At 41.4% G+C, this 15,389-nt stretch overlaps 1 protein-coding gene across 1 annotated transcript in view; it reads left to right on the top strand.

The window, feature by feature from the left end:
• GSR (glutathione-disulfide reductase) overlaps positions 1-14,423 on the top strand; it is a 42,517-nt gene extending 28,094 nt beyond the window's left edge. Inside the window, exons 7-13 of the mRNA XM_012784135.3 lie at positions 1,387-1,486; positions 3,583-3,669; positions 4,811-4,969; positions 7,650-7,761; positions 9,492-9,623; positions 10,546-10,679; positions 13,476-14,423. Coding sequence (XP_012639589.2) covers positions 1,387-1,486; positions 3,583-3,669; positions 4,811-4,969; positions 7,650-7,761; positions 9,492-9,623; positions 10,546-10,679; positions 13,476-13,625 — 874 coding nt within the window. The 3' untranslated portion in view covers positions 13,626-14,423. The remainder of the gene's footprint in view (positions 1-1,386; positions 1,487-3,582; positions 3,670-4,810; positions 4,970-7,649; positions 7,762-9,491; positions 9,624-10,545; positions 10,680-13,475) is intronic.
• Positions 14,424-15,389: the final 966 nt, after the last annotated feature.

Here is a 15,389-nt window from a genome sequence, read left to right on the forward strand (position 1 = left end):
GGCACTCTAGCCTGGGCAGCAGAGTGGGAGACTGTCTCAAAAAAAAAAAAAAACAAAAAAAAAACATAGGAAAGAGGAAGGTAAAGATGGAAGAAGATTTTGAATTACATAGAAATTTTTTGTTTAGTGTGTCATAGAATAAGAGGGTCATCACTTCTGAGTTGAAGCAATTTGGGTTCTTCATCCTTCATCTAGCCCACATGCCCTCTGAAGACCGGGAACCTTGCCTGGGGAAGGTTTTAGAGAAAGGGGGTCCTCTGCTCTTCCCTGTTACTTCTTACCCAAGCGCTGTAACGATGGTAGAGCACCGTGTTGGAAGCTTGAGAGGACTCCAGCCCCAAATGTGATAGCCCCATATGAGGGTACTTATTCTCTAGGCTGCAGTGTGGAAGTAAACATAGTTCTAGGGCCAGGATTAGAACTTCTCTACCATTCATTCAGACCTTCATCCGAGCATATCTAGTGCTCATGATTCTTTTTTAGACCAAAATTTATTCAGTGAGTTTAGTTTGATTGCACATCTATCTTACAAGTTAAAAATGGCTTGCTTAACTTGCCATTTGATCATATTGCAAGAATTGATAGAACTAAATAATGATGAAGGAGAAATACCGAACAGAGGAGAATAATAGTGGCCCTGATTTTAGTTTTAGGTGTGAGGACCATTGCGTGAGGAATCTTCTCTAGTTTCAAACATTTTCGTTTCTCCTCTGAAGAAATGAGGCTAAAGAACATTTTAAAACAACTAAAAATATATTTATCTTCTTTTACAAAGGGATATTTTTTACTTAAAATTGCAGGGTAAACCAGGTGCAGTGGCTCACACCTATAATCCCAGCACTTTGGGAGGCTGAGGCAGGAAGATCGTTTGAGGCCAGGAGTTCCGGACCAGCCTGGGCAACATGGCAAGATCACGTCTCTACAAAAAAATGAAAAAAAAAATTAGCCAGGCGTGGTGGTGCACCTATAGTCCCAGCTACATGGGAGGCTGAGGCAAGAAGATCTCTTGAGCCCAGGAGTTCAAGTTTACAGGGAGCTATAATCTCGCCACTGTACTCTAGCCAGGGTGGCAGAGTGAGACCCTGTCTCAAAAAATAAATAAATAAATAAAAATAAATTTTACTGTGGTCTCCTGGATTGGATCTTGGAACAGAATAAACAGATTAACTGAAATACTTGTGAAATCAAATCTAGGGTTTAGTCAATAGTAATATACCAATGTCATTTTCTTATTTTGACAAATGTACCCTGGTTATGTGAAATGCTAACTTAAGGGAAAACTGCTATAAGGGAAATCGCTGTACTATCTTTGCAATTTCTCTGTAAATCTAAAATTATTCCAAAATTAGTTTATTTAAAAATATTAACCCTCTGTGTTCATTTCAGCCGCAGTGTCATCGTTGGTGCAGGTTACATTGCTGTGGAGATAGCTGGGATCCTCTCGGCCCTGGGTTCTAAGACATCACTGATGATACGGCAGGATAAGGTAAATTCTACCTGTTCCCTTCCCTGTCCTTGATGTTAATTTAAGAAAAAAGAAACTAGAGAGAGGATTTTTTTTATGTTGTCACTATATGGTGGGGCGAAAGCAGGGGGTCATTGGTCTGTTGCGCAAGCGGCTACATCCAAGTTTGAATTTGGCCCGTGTCCCTCCCAGCTGCTAGTGGATGACGATAATTTTGAGTTGGTCAAGCTGGGAGATTGTCATCAGATACCCTAATAAGAAGACCTGTGGGCTTAAATATGAACATCAGTTACGTTAAACACACTGTCAGGTTAATCTGTTAATTCTGGAAGGCCATTCTATGTGGTCGGTTAGTGTTGGATTCTTACCATTCAGTCAAGACAGTTCGCTAAATTCTTTGCATTCTGGGAACCTTGTAGCTCATGCACTTGAACTTCATTTACAAATGAAGAAAGTAAGGCCAGGAGAGGTTTTGTGGCTGCTAATTAGTATTAGTAATTACTAATTAGTATATAGTAATTATTACTAATAGTATACTAATAGTAATAATAATTATTACTAATTATTAATTAGTATTAGTACACCTGGGTATCAACTAAGGTTTCAGAAAGCCCAAACCAGTCCTCTTTCTGCTTGGACCTAGACTCCGTGTTTGTCATTGCTTATGAAGTATTGCTTTGTGTGTTTGGCTGAATAATCCTACAAAGCACTGCTGTTGTTGTGACACCATGTTAGAGCTTCCAGGGACACGGTGTGCAGCAGCAGTGAGTGTCAGCCTAAGAATCTGGTCCCACTGCTGGCTGTCCCTAAAAAACACATGACTTGGGCAAACCATTTAAGGTCTTTGGAGCCCAGCTCTGCAGCAACAGGATTTACCAGACCCCTGACCGCTCAAATGCTCTGGTTCTAATTCTTACACGAACAGATGGAGGGGGGCGAGGGGTACTAACTAACCATCCTTGGCAATGTGGATTCTAAGGAACTTTCTCTTTTTGGCTTGGAGACTTGTCCTGTAATTAACTCCAGGAAACTTATATCCTGAATACTGTTTTTCATAGGCAAACATTATTTTACATTGCTAGACTGTATCCAGCAAGCTAGAAGGAAGGAGCAAATCAGAGGAGATCCAAGGCTGCATTTTTATGTAAATGAGTAAATAAACCACAGCAGGCTATCCGTAGAGGGGATAATTCCTGCATCTGGAAAATTGGCTCCTCTGTAGCCACATCTGCATGGGTTCACCCTCTCCGCCCCTAATGCACCGGTCTCACTCTCCCTGTTCTCCCTGTCCCGGTGTAACTCCATTCTAGAACTACTCTGTGAATAACTCCTGTCTTCCCACCTGAGCCCTGCGTGCAGGTTATCACAGATGAATGAATCTCCAAGGCTAAGCTGTTGAGATCTCTGGCTAGACTGGGAGATTTTGCTAGAGGACCTTCCCTTCAAGCATATCAGAGGGAAAGCAGGCCCTGGACTACTAAAAGGGGAAAGAGGATTTCTGTTCCCTGAACTTAAGGAAAAGAGAAGCAAGCTTGGGAGGAGCAGGCCGTGGAGACAGGGGAGGCCTGAAGGGTGACTGTCCATGGAACTGTCAGACAGGAGTTGGTGAAGTCACACGTAGCACAGACAACAGTGGGTGGGAAAGTAGAGGATTTGTTCAAACCCCACTCCCAGTTTGGCCGCTGATGAAGGCGATTAGAAGAGGGATAATACTGAAGTTTTCCTCCCAAGTTTGTAGTCTGTCTTTACTCAAGTTTCCTTCCTTTTGAGGCCGGGTGAGGTGGCTCACTCCTAGCACTCCGAGAGGCCAACGTGGGAGGATCGCTTGAGGTCAGGAGTTTGAGACCAGCCTGAGCAAGAGCAAGAGCAAGACCCTGTCTCTACTAAAAATAGAAAAATTAGCTGAGTGTGGTGGCGTGCACCTGTAGTCCCAGCTACAGCTGAGCCGGGATGATCGCTTGAGCCCAGGAGTTTGAGGTTGCTGTGAGCTAGGCTGATGCCACGGCACTCCAGCCCAGGTGACAGAGTGAGATGCTATCTCAAAAAACAAATTAAATAAAAGGCAAGGGGTAAAAATGTCTTCCTTTCACACCATCCATTCCTATGTTTGTACACAGGTACTTAGAAGTTTTGATTCCATAATCAGCACCAACTGCACGGAAGAGCTGGAGAATGCTGGCGTGGAGGTGCTAAAGTTCTCCCAGGTACGTGGGCCAAGGCCTGGCACGCCAGCTGCCCCTAGTTGTCTGTCTGTCTCTCTGTCTCGAGTCACACTTTTCCCTTGTGGCTCACATGATTGTTTTTATAATCACAAACTCTGTGTCTACCCCAATCAATGTATTCCACTTCTAGAGTGCTCCTGATTCTTTTCTTCCTCCTAGGCAGCAGGACTTCACATTGCAGTATTAATGAACTCAAGGTGCAAGAAATTAGAAACGTGGCAGTTGAATCTAGATCAACTTTGAAAGTGTACCGTTTGACCCATTTGAGTTTTATAGACAAAAAGAATTACAAAGTACTTTTCAGAAATCACTTGAATTTCAGCAGAAATTTCCTAGAGAATTAGCCTTGTAAAAACAATCTTCTTTTTCCCTTCCCACCACTTCACCCTCTCAGCATAGACTATCAAATTCAATAATGAATGCAAAAATGCCAGGCTGGTCCAGGCACGGTGGCTCACGCCTGTAATCCCAGCACTTTGGGAGGCCGAGGAGGGAGTATTGCTTGAGGCCAGGAGTTTGAGACCAGCCTGTAGCAATACCTCATCTCTAAAACAAAAAAATTAAATACAGCCAGTCATGGTGCCACATGCCTATAGTCATACCTATTGGGGAGGTTCAGAGGGGAGGATCACTTGAGCCCAAGAGTAAGAGGCTGCAGTCGGACACAGCTATGATTGTGCCACTGCACTCCAGCTTGGGCCACATAGTGAGACTCTGTCTCGAAAAAAAAAAAATTTTTCCAGGAGAGGCACTGCTTGTGCAGTTTGGAAGTTTCCTAATGATGCTGCCATATCCTACTTCCAAACCACTGTGCTTTATTTATGACTTAAAATTTTATCGCAGTTTTTAAGAAGTATGCTTTAAAATATTTTGTTTTTAAATTGAAACATTTCTATGGTGGCGTGAGCTGACATTCCTGGCCATTGCCTGGAAGCTTTGGGGCCACTGGGGGAACAGGATTGGTACCTAGTGTTACAGCCTTTGGGTAAAAGTAAATGTCTATGTCAGCATGTAGGATTCAGTGGGGATTTTTTTTAAAAGGTTGAAAATTATTCTAGTTTCCCCTGCTTCCCTCCCCACCTCCAGCCCCCTCCCCCACTGAACATATTTTATTTGCCAATAGGTTAAGGAAGTTAAAAAGACTTCATCGGGCTTGGAACTTCTCATGGTTACTTCCGTCCCTGGTAGGAAACCCACCATGACCACGATTCCAGATGTTGACTGCCTGCTCTGGGCCATTGGGCGGGACCCAAACTCCAGGGGTTTGAATTTAAACAAAGTGGTAAGCCAACTTGGTGTGCCTAAAACATTCTCGAATCTGTTAGGAGCCCTGTGATTCCCACCCCCTTTCCCCTAGACACCCCAAACTCGCTTGGGTTGTATTGGATTCTTTTCTTTTAATTTTATATATCCACTTTGTCATCAAATTCCATTGCCTCTTCCTTTGAAATTAAAAAAAAAAGTTATTTTCCCTTTCTAGTGTTATCACTTGAATGAAGCTTCTGCCACCTCTAATCTAGATGGTTCAGCAGTTTCCTGCCTGACCTCCTCCTCACAGACTTCCATTTTGCCATGTGAATGTCTTTTCGAAATTCTGTGCCAATCCCTTATCATCTGCAGTATCAAAGCCAGATTGCTGGGTGTGTAGCTGTCCTGGACACTGTGGTGCTTGGGAAGGGACGCAGATGTGAAGCCATCTCTCTCTTGGCTCGACCAATGATATGTATGCAGACAGTTGGCATTTATGTTTTTTTTAATTTCGAAGGAAAGCCTGGTATAGTAGCTTGGGGTGTGGTTGCCAGAGTTTGACCCACATTTGAACCTTAGTCTATTACTTACCAGTTGCATAGCCTTGAGCAAGCGGCTTAATTTCTCTAAGTTTCAATTGCTTCACATTCAAGATGGGAATAAAAACAGTACTTGCCCCGTGGGTTATAGAGAAGAGTAAATGAGAAAATGTGTGCAAAGTTCCCAGTTTAGACCCCGGGCTATAATATAAACATGAGAAATGTTAACCTGCTGTTGTTGATGATGATAATGGATTTTTCTGATATGCTGTACTACTATATTAGTAATAATAGAATATTTTATGTTTGAGGTTTTATATTTGATAGAGCCTCTAGAGTAGTATGTAACATTTTGATTTATATTCTAATATTAATTTCTGTTGTAATGTGGGTTACTTTTACATTTCTATAAAGGTTATTTTTCAGCATTTGAAAGTATAAAATATCCAGGGAGATATTTTGCTTTTTTTTATTCTTTTTTTTTTTTTTTTTTTTTTTTTTTAGACAGAGTCTCGCTTTGTTGCCTAGGCTAGAGTGAGTGCCGTGGCGTCAGCCTAGCTCACAGCAACCTCAATCTCCTGGGCTCAAGCAATCCTTCTGCCTCAGCCTCCCAAGTAGCTGGGACTACAGGCATGTGCCACCATGACCAGCTGATTTTTTGTATATATATTAGTTGGCCAATTAATTTCTTTCTATTTATAGTAGAGACAGGGTCTCGCTCTTGCTCAGGCTGGTTTTGAACTCCTGACCTCGAGCAATCCGCCCGCCTCGGCCTCCCAGAGAGCTAGGATTACAGGCGTGAGCCACCGCGCCCGGCCTATTCTTTATATTTCCCCCCCCCCCCCCCCCCCCGAGATGGGTATGTTCTCACTCTGTTGCCCAGGCTGGACTTGAACTCCTGGGTTCAAGGAATCCTCCCACCTCCCAAATAGCTGGGACTACAGGCACATGCCACCTTGCCCAGCCTTGTTTTTTTGTTTTGTTTTGTTTTGTTTTGTTTTGTTTTTTGAGACAGAGTCTCACTTTGTTGCCCAGGCTAGAGTGAGTGCCATGCCGTCAGCCTAGCTCACAGCAACCTCAAACTCCCAGGCTCAAGCAATCCTTCTGCCTCAGCCTCCCGAGTAGCTGGGACTATAGGCATGCGCCACCATGTCTGGTTAATTTTTTCTGTATATATTAGTTGGCCAATTAATTTCTTTCTATTTATAGTAGAGATGGGGTCTCGCTCTTGCTCAGGCTGGTTTTGAACTCCTGAGCTCGAGCAGTCTGCCGGCCTTGGCCTCCCAGAGTGCTAGGATTACAGGCGTGAGCTACCGTGCCTGGCGCCCAGCCTTGTTTTTAATCTTATCTTTCAATGAACTTTAGTAAAACTACTTGTCTATTTTTGTATTAACAAAACTAATCACTTTGAAAGCTTTTCACCTTTCAAGAGACATTTTGCCTTTGTACAGATTTATAGATCCAGTCTTTGACTGCATGTGCTGAATTTTTTAGAGAGTGAGGCAAAAATATTTTCATTTTCATTCACTGTGAGGATAAATTTGTGTAATGCAAATTGAATGATTACCATGTGCTAGGTTGTGTCAACACATTATTAATCTAATCTTGCCAGCCACTCTTTGAGGGGTAAAAATGAGGAAACCAGGAAGACAGAGATAATAGATCATTAACCAGGCTGTAAACTCTATGGGGCAGAAAGGATGCCTGTCATATCATTATATTCTCAGTGACTAGGTCAAAGCCTCATTTGTAATAGAAGTCCAAATATTTGTTGATAAATAGGTGGTTACACAAGTTCTTATAACTAGTGAGTAACTAATGTGCTTCCAGAAGGGCTTCCTTCAGCAGGAGCCGACACACCGACTCCACAGAGAGAGCAAGGAGCACGTCTGATAGTTGAGTGATTTTTTTTATGTGTGTTTACATGGCCAGGTGAATTGTACATTACAACATCAAATCCTATTAAAACATCTCAAAAGTGGACAAAATATTGCCTTTTACATTAATCAAAAGATGTAAAACTTGCTTCAAATGTCTTTCATGTTGTAATTGACTCTTCTGGTTCCTTGGAGATTCAGGCTGAGGTGCCAGTGTGAGCTGAGGGTGATCCAGAGGTTTGATCTGCTATTTTTAGTAGATGGGCCAAGTATTTACAAGATGTCTCTATAATTTTAGGGGATTCAAACCGATGACAAAGGTCACATCATAGTGGATGAATTCCAGAATACCAACGTAAAGGGCGTCTACGCAGTTGGGGATGTATGTGGAAAAGCTCTCCTTACTCCAGGTAGTGTCTCTTCCTTACTTGGTGAGGGAGGCCCTGGGTGTTGACGTAAAACCAAAGCAGGTCTCCACAGTGAAAAGGATAGGTTTCTTTATTTTGTCAAAATGGTAGAAATGCATCGAAATAGATGTTGGTTGGGTACCTGTCATTTTCTGAATAATATTCATTTTTCCTTAAAAGGCTTAAAATATTATTAAAATATAATAAAATGCTTAGTGAAGGATGAAATTTTCATACAAACAATACAGTCACTCTCTGGGTCAGAGTTGTGCATGGTGGCACTAAAAGGAAGTGGCTTTCAGAAGAAGAATTCAGATTGACTAAATTTCATTTAGATTAAATTTAATAATTTAGATAGTCATTCTTGTATGACTATTTGAACTTGATGCAACCAATCAAGACTAACCCTACCTTCCCACCCTCATCCCATATTCAGCCCACTCCCAGAGTTAAGTAGCACCGTTCCAAGCTCTTTGTGCCACCCCCATGCATTAGTGACGTCGCCCATCTGCTTTGAGCCTGGACCCCTGTGTGGCCTCACCAGCCTTTCCAGAATGTCCCGGGGTCTCACCTCAGGGTAGAAATCTACCCCGGTCATGCACCAAAGCCCCAAAGCCTTTTAGCTCCTTTAGAAAGTTCCCTCTCTTTTTTTGTAAATTTATTTTTTAAAATTAAATAAAAGTTGTACATATTTATGGTGTATACCATGTTTTAAAATAATGTATACACCACGGAATGGCTAAGTCAAGCTAATTAATGTACTTCACATACTTACTATGTTTTTTGTGGTGAGAGCAATTAAAACCTACTTCCTGGCCGGGCGCGGTGGCTCACGCCTGTAATCCTAACACTCTGGGAGGCCGAGGCGAGCAGATTGCTCGAGGTCAGGAGTTCAAAACCAGCCTGAGCAAGAGTGAGACTCCGTCTCTACTCTAAATAGAAAGAAATTAATTGGCCACCTAATATATATAAAGAAAAAATTGGCTGGGCATGGTGGTGCATGCCTGTAGTCCCAGCTACTTGAGAGGCTGAGGCAGCAGGCTTGAAGTCAGGCTTTTTTATTTTTAAAGATTATAAGGAGTGAAAACAGGCTAAAGAGAATAAACTTTGGAGTTAAAAAGCAATCTTACTGTGAAATGAGTAAGGTTACAAAGTAGAACTGAATATGCTGGAAACTAATATAGTTCCATAAATATTGTATCAGTATCCCCCACCTGAAATACCTGGGACCAGGCGTGTTTCAGATTTTGGATTTTTTCAAGTTTTGGAATATCTGCATATACAGTAATGAGATAGCTTAGATGGGAACCAAGTCCGAACACAAAATTCATTTTTGTTTCATATACAAGCCATATGGATAGCCTAAAGGGAATTATATTTTTCTTGGTGACACCAAACAGACTGTCGTGCATCTGTGTTTTGACTGCGACCTATCATGTGAGGTCAGGTATGGAATTCTCTACTTTGGTGTCAAAAAGTTTCAAATCTTGGAGCATTTTGGTTTTGGATTTTTGCATTAGGGCTGCTCAGCCTGTAATAGAATATACAGAATTGATGGGCATTGGTATGTCTTCATTATGTTGAACTAGATATTACAGTGAGCATTGGTTTGGTATAAAACTTTGTCATAACTAACTAGTGTATTAAGCCAGATGGATAAATGGTGAGTAGAACAATTCTGCTTTGTTAAAATGAACAATAAGATAAACACTGATTTTAAAGTATCTTTACAGTTGCAATAGCTGCTGGCCGAAAACTTGCCCATCGACTTTTTGAATGCAAAGAGGATTCCAAATTGGACTATGACAACATCCCAACCGTAGTCTTCAGTCACCCTCCTATTGGCACAGTGGGACTCACAGAAGGTTGGTGCTTAAAAAGGAAAGTCATTTATGGTTTCCTTCTTCCCACCCCCAACTTTAAATTGGGTCTCTGTCAACTGACTGAATATATCTCAGCCCCAAGTTATATTCCTTTTTGTTCTGTCTCTTATTACATTTCCAATTTCCTCCACAACTACTAATATTTTGAGAGTCCAGTGCTTTCCCCTCACACCATTCTTTCTCTTTAACCTTTTTTTAGCTTTTTTATTTGAGCTAATTTCAAATTTAAAGAAAAGTTATAGGCCAGGCACAGTGGCTCATGCCTGTAGTCCCAGCTACTTGGGAGGCTGAGGCAGGAGGATCACTTGAGCCCAGGAGTTGGAGATTGCCGTGAGCTATGAGGTTGCAGTGAGCCACTGCAGTCTAGCCAGGGCAACAGAGCTAGACCCTGTCTCAAAAAAAAAAAAAAGTTGCAAAAATAGTACAAAGGACTCCTTTATATCCTTAATATTTTTCCTTTATCATTTTCTCATTCTATATGCACACACTTTGGTATATATTTCTTAAGAACAGGCTGTTCCCTTACATAAATATAGTGCGGCTTTCAAAATGAGAAGATTTTAATTGATACAGTATTATCTAAACTTTAAACCTTATGCAAAGTTTACCATTTATCTTAAAAATGTCATTTTTCACATTGTTTTCCAAGTCCAGGATTCAGTCCAAGATAACGTATTGCATTTAATTTTCATACCTCTTTGGTCTTCTTTACTCTAGAAACAAAATTCTTCAGCCTTTCTTTTGTGTCATATAACATCGGCATTTATTTTGTAAAATGTTTACTGGTCTTGGTAGTGTTCGATGTTTCCTCATGATTTGATTCAGGTTGTGTATTTCTGGCCACCTGTCTCTTTTGATAGCTCAGTATAATTTTTTGATAGATGCTTTTTTATGCACGTTATAGATGAGGCCATTCGTAAATATGGGAAAGAAAATGTGAAGACCTATTCCACCACCTTTACTCCAATGTATCATGCAGTTACCAAAAGGAAAACAAAATGTGTGATGAAAATGGTCTGTGCCAACAAAGAGGAAAAGGTATGGAAAAATCGAGTAAGCTAAACAGTGCTCCGCGAAGTTGACAGGGATGGTGGTATTTTGGTGTGGTTAAGAGAAAGGAGACCAGGTTGTTAAGCCTTCTGATTCACATGGACAGTTCCATTGTTACCTATCTTAAACATATTTTGGGGCACTTCATAATATTTCACTTAGAAAGAAGGTTCCACTCCTTTTAAAAAATTAAGGCGGTGGGGATGGTTGCAATGGCCCAGGCCTGTAATCGTAGTACCCTGGGAGGCTAAGGTGGGTGGATCGCTTGAAGCCCAGGAGATCTAGACCAGCCTGAGGGAGGGCAAGACCCCCTCTCTGCAAAATATATGAAGATGAGCCAGGCATGGTGGCACATGCCTGTAGTTTTACCTACTCAAGAGGCTGAGGCAGGAAGATTGCTGGAGCCCAGGAATTTGAGGTTGCAGTGAGCTATGATGACACCACTGCACTCTAGCCTGGGCGACAGAGTGAGACTCTGTCTCCAAAAAAATTAAGTAAATAACATAAAAAATAAGGGGGAAACATCAAAAATCACCAGAAGCTTGCCATGGTTGACCAATAAGCCAGAATAGATAAGAAACTCAGAAATACTAGTAAACATAAGGAGTTTAAGATCAATTTAAATTGAATGTAACAGATCAGTGAAGAAGCAATTTATTCAAAAAAGTTTCCTAAAATAATCTATTTCTTCTGTAACTTCTTGAGAAACTGCCAAATTATTTTTGGTGGCTTCGCCATTTTCTGTTTTCCCAGCAATCTACAAGGGTTCCATTTTCACCAAAACTTGTTATTATCTTATCTTTGTAATTATAGTCATCCCAGTGGGTGTGAAGTAATATCTCAGTGTGGTTTAGATTAACATTTGAATGGATTTTAATTTTAAAGATAAGAGTTACTTTGGTACTGGATCAGCCTATTGGATAGCTTCTGCTAATTGAATTAACTATTAAAGTAGAATTTAGCAATATTGCATGGGACCATAGCTCTCTGAGGAACAGTGGCTCAATTCAAAATTTAGATGTAGTTTTCAACTTCTGTTATCAAAAATAGCATAATCTGTGTCTGATTCAGTGGACCTGTATACCAAAAGCCACAAGATGTAGTCCCTGGCTTGTAAAATTCAACATCACTGAGGGTTGACAGAAGCAGAAAATCAGAGCAGAGAGGGAAGTGGGTTGGTGGCAAAACCAAGCTTACTCCTTCTTGGCCCTGAACGTTCCTTGGTAGCCTAAGATTTCTGGACTTTAAATCATCAAGGTCTCAACTTACCTATTCCTATCAGTTATTCCTTCATACCAGTCATCATTCATTCATTTATTTGACAAGCATTACATGACGGTCTTGTAAAGACTAAGAACTGCAATACAGGGAGGAATAGTACAAAGTTTCCGCCATCAGCAGAGGTTCCTTGTAGATTCAGCTTAGGTGATAGTATCTAGAACTCTGGCTGTGTTTAATACATATACAATCCTTGATATTTTTGGTTTTAAATTGAGATATACTTTTTTAAAAGTTGTTGCGTAAAACACACAAAATTTATCATCCTAACCATTGTTAAGTAGTAAGCATATTCAGTAGTAAGTATATTCTTTATTTTATTTTTATTTTAACGTATTATGGGGGTACAAATGTTTAGGTTACATATATTGCCCATGCCCCCCTCCCCCTCTAGTAAGAGCTTCAAGCATGTCCATCCCCCAAACATTGCACATCTTAAGTAAGTATATTCTTGATTTGGTTCTTTTTTTTTTTTTTTTTTTTTTTTTGAGACAGAGTCTCGCTTTGTTGCCCAGGCTAGAGTGAGTGCCGTGGCATCAGCCTAACTCACGGCAACCTCAAACTCTTGGGCTCAAGCAATCCTCCTGCCTCAGCCTCCTGAGTAGCTGGGACTACAGGCATGCGCCACCATGCCCAGCTAATTTTTTTTTCTATATATATTAGTTGGCCAATTAATTTCTTTCTATTTATAGTAGAGACGGGGTCTCGCTCTTGCTCAGGCTGGTTTCAAACTCCTGACCTCGAGCAATCCGCCCGCCTCAGCCTCCCAGAGTGCTAGGATTACAGGTGTGAGCTACCACGCCCGGCCTTGATTTGGTTCTAAACAAATTATTTTTGTGGCTAAATGTTGTATTCTGTAACCTTGCTTTCCGACGGAATAGTTACCCTAAAGGTATTTGCTGAAGGTAAACATGAACAAAGTTCTTAAATATATTGAGAAACCTCACTGGAGAATGTGATTTGAAACAAATGGGTCTTTACGATCATTCTGGTAGCCGACCGGCATGTATGGACTGAGCACCTCCCGAGTGTCAGTCTTTGTGCTCAGCCACGAAGACTGAGTACAGAGCAAAAGCAGCATGGACCACCTCCGTCTGGTGATGAAATCCTGCTGGGAGAGATGGACCGTAATTGTCTAGTTTCTGCCCAAAATGGGACCTTGCTTCTGTGATAGAACCATGAAGGAAAAATGCTGGTACTGAGAGATCACTGACGGAGAATTCAACTTGGTCAGGAAGGCACAACTGTGTAGCTGTAAGAGGGAAGGAAAGACTGTCCAGGTGGAGGGACATCTTGAACGTAAGAGTGCGGCAGGTGCTTGGGACAGAAGGAAGGGGCTGCGCAAGGCCAGAGCAAGAGCCTGAGGGGAGAGCTGGATGCGATGGGTTGGGGAGGCCTGAAGGGGAAGTCGAGGCAGGAGTGCACGGAGCCATGTAGGCTGTGTTACACCATATTGCGATTAGACATGTCGTAATTTCACTTGTAAAATTTTTCTTTTTTTCCCAGGTGGTTGGAATCCATATGCAAGGAATTGGATGTGATGAGATGCTGCAGGGTTTTGCTGTCGCAGTGAAAATGGGAGCAACGAAAGCCGACTTTGACAACACGGTCGCCATTCACCCTACCTCTTCAGAAGAGCTGGTCACTCTCCGTTAGGGACCCAGGCTTGGGCGGCTGGCAGCTGGACTCGTAGACTCTCCGAATCAAACCAAATACGTTTATTTCCTGTTCCAGTTTTATGTACTTCTTTATTTTAATAAGGATCTTCCAATAGTGGAAATTCGTAGTACGTAATAGAATTTATTTATGTAATCGGAAATTTGTTGTGTCATCCGGGATTGATTTTCATTTGATCACATATCACAGTATTTTAAAGTTTTTTTATTAACAGCTCTGTGCTAGTTTGTTTTTTGCTGTCTAGCCTTGCCTCATCCCAAGTATGAAAACTATGTGAAATACAATTAGGTTAATGTACTTGAATGGATATAGCTTGCCAGTGTTTATAGAGGAAGATGAAGGCAGCTCTTCATATTTAAACAATGCAAGTGCACAGAGTCTTTGTGTATTTTTTGAAGCCAGTACTGTGCTCTGTGTATTACAAAGCTGCTTCAAGGATGTGACCTTTCTCTAAAAGCATGTAACACAAGAGACCTGCCTTCTGTATTGTATTCTTTCTTTTGTTTTATTAAAAATGGTTTGTATTATTTTTATAAGATGAAGTACATCAAACTTGGGAAAGATTTGAGGAAGCTGGTTAAATGTATGAGGGACATTTTAGAAGTGATTCCTGCTTTCAGAAGGAGGTGGATTCAGGTACTTCAAAAGTCCCTTTCTCTGCCAAGAGTTTTATAGTTCAGTGAACAATGTCAATATTTTTGTGTGTTCTTGTCATTTTACTGTTTCTGAAAACTTCTGAAAATTTGAAAATAAAATCAGTCTTGTCTTCTTCTAAAATTTGTTATTATCAATTTAATTGGTACCAGTTTGTTGTTGTTGTTGTTTTAAGAGACATGGTCTTGATATGTTGCCTGGGCTGGCCTCAGAAGTCCTGGGCTCCAACAATCCTCCTGCCTCAGCCTCCCAAGTAGCTGGGACTACAAGCACACACCACCACTTCAGGCAGAGATTTCTCTTCTAAAAGTAAAGACCAGAGGTATAAAAGAAACGTTTAATAAATTAATGGTGAGTTGGAAGAACAGCCTAGAAATCATTTAGATTTTTAGCATTTTATTTTCATTAATTAGCCTTTACCTGCTAGGTAAGCTAGTTAAAGTTTTCCATGGTTTTCATTAGTGATACAATACTACTGAATTCTTTCGTTAAGCCTTCACTGAAAATGTTTGTTTTGTTTTGAGACAGGGTCTTGCTTTGTCACCCCAGCTAGATGCAGTGGCATCACCATCACAGCTCACTGCAACCTCCAACTCCTGGGCTCAAGCAATTCTCCTGCCTCAGCCTCCTGAGTAGCTGGGACTACAGGCCTGCACCACCATGCCCAGCTAATTTTTTCTATTTTTAGTAGAGATGGGGGTCTCGCTCTTGCTCAGGCTGGCCTGGAACTCCTGACCTTGAGTGATCCTCCCACCTTGGGCTCCCAGAGTACTAGGATTACAGGAATGAACGACTGTGCCCAGACTTTTACTGAAAATCTTTCTGGTTAGTCATGGCCACTAGCTGCACTGACTTCTTAAGTAGACCCGATGCCAACAAAAGAAAAATATTGCATGAGTAACTAGCTTATGTGTTTGTCGTGAGGCAAGAAAATTGGATTTCCAAACCTGGGCATGACTGATGTAGCCACTTTCGTCTTCCTCCCCACAAGCCTAAAACAGAGGAGGCCAAGGGTTTGGGCACCACCATCCTGGTGGGTTTCTCAGTCTGCACTGAGTCTGACCTTGAGGTGCACCTCTGTCGGGACAA

Source organism: Microcebus murinus, chromosome 24 (genome assembly GCF_040939455.1).
Source record: "Microcebus murinus isolate Inina chromosome 24, M.murinus_Inina_mat1.0, whole genome shotgun sequence".
Classification (NCBI taxonomy): domain Eukaryota; kingdom Metazoa; phylum Chordata; class Mammalia; order Primates; family Cheirogaleidae; genus Microcebus; species Microcebus murinus.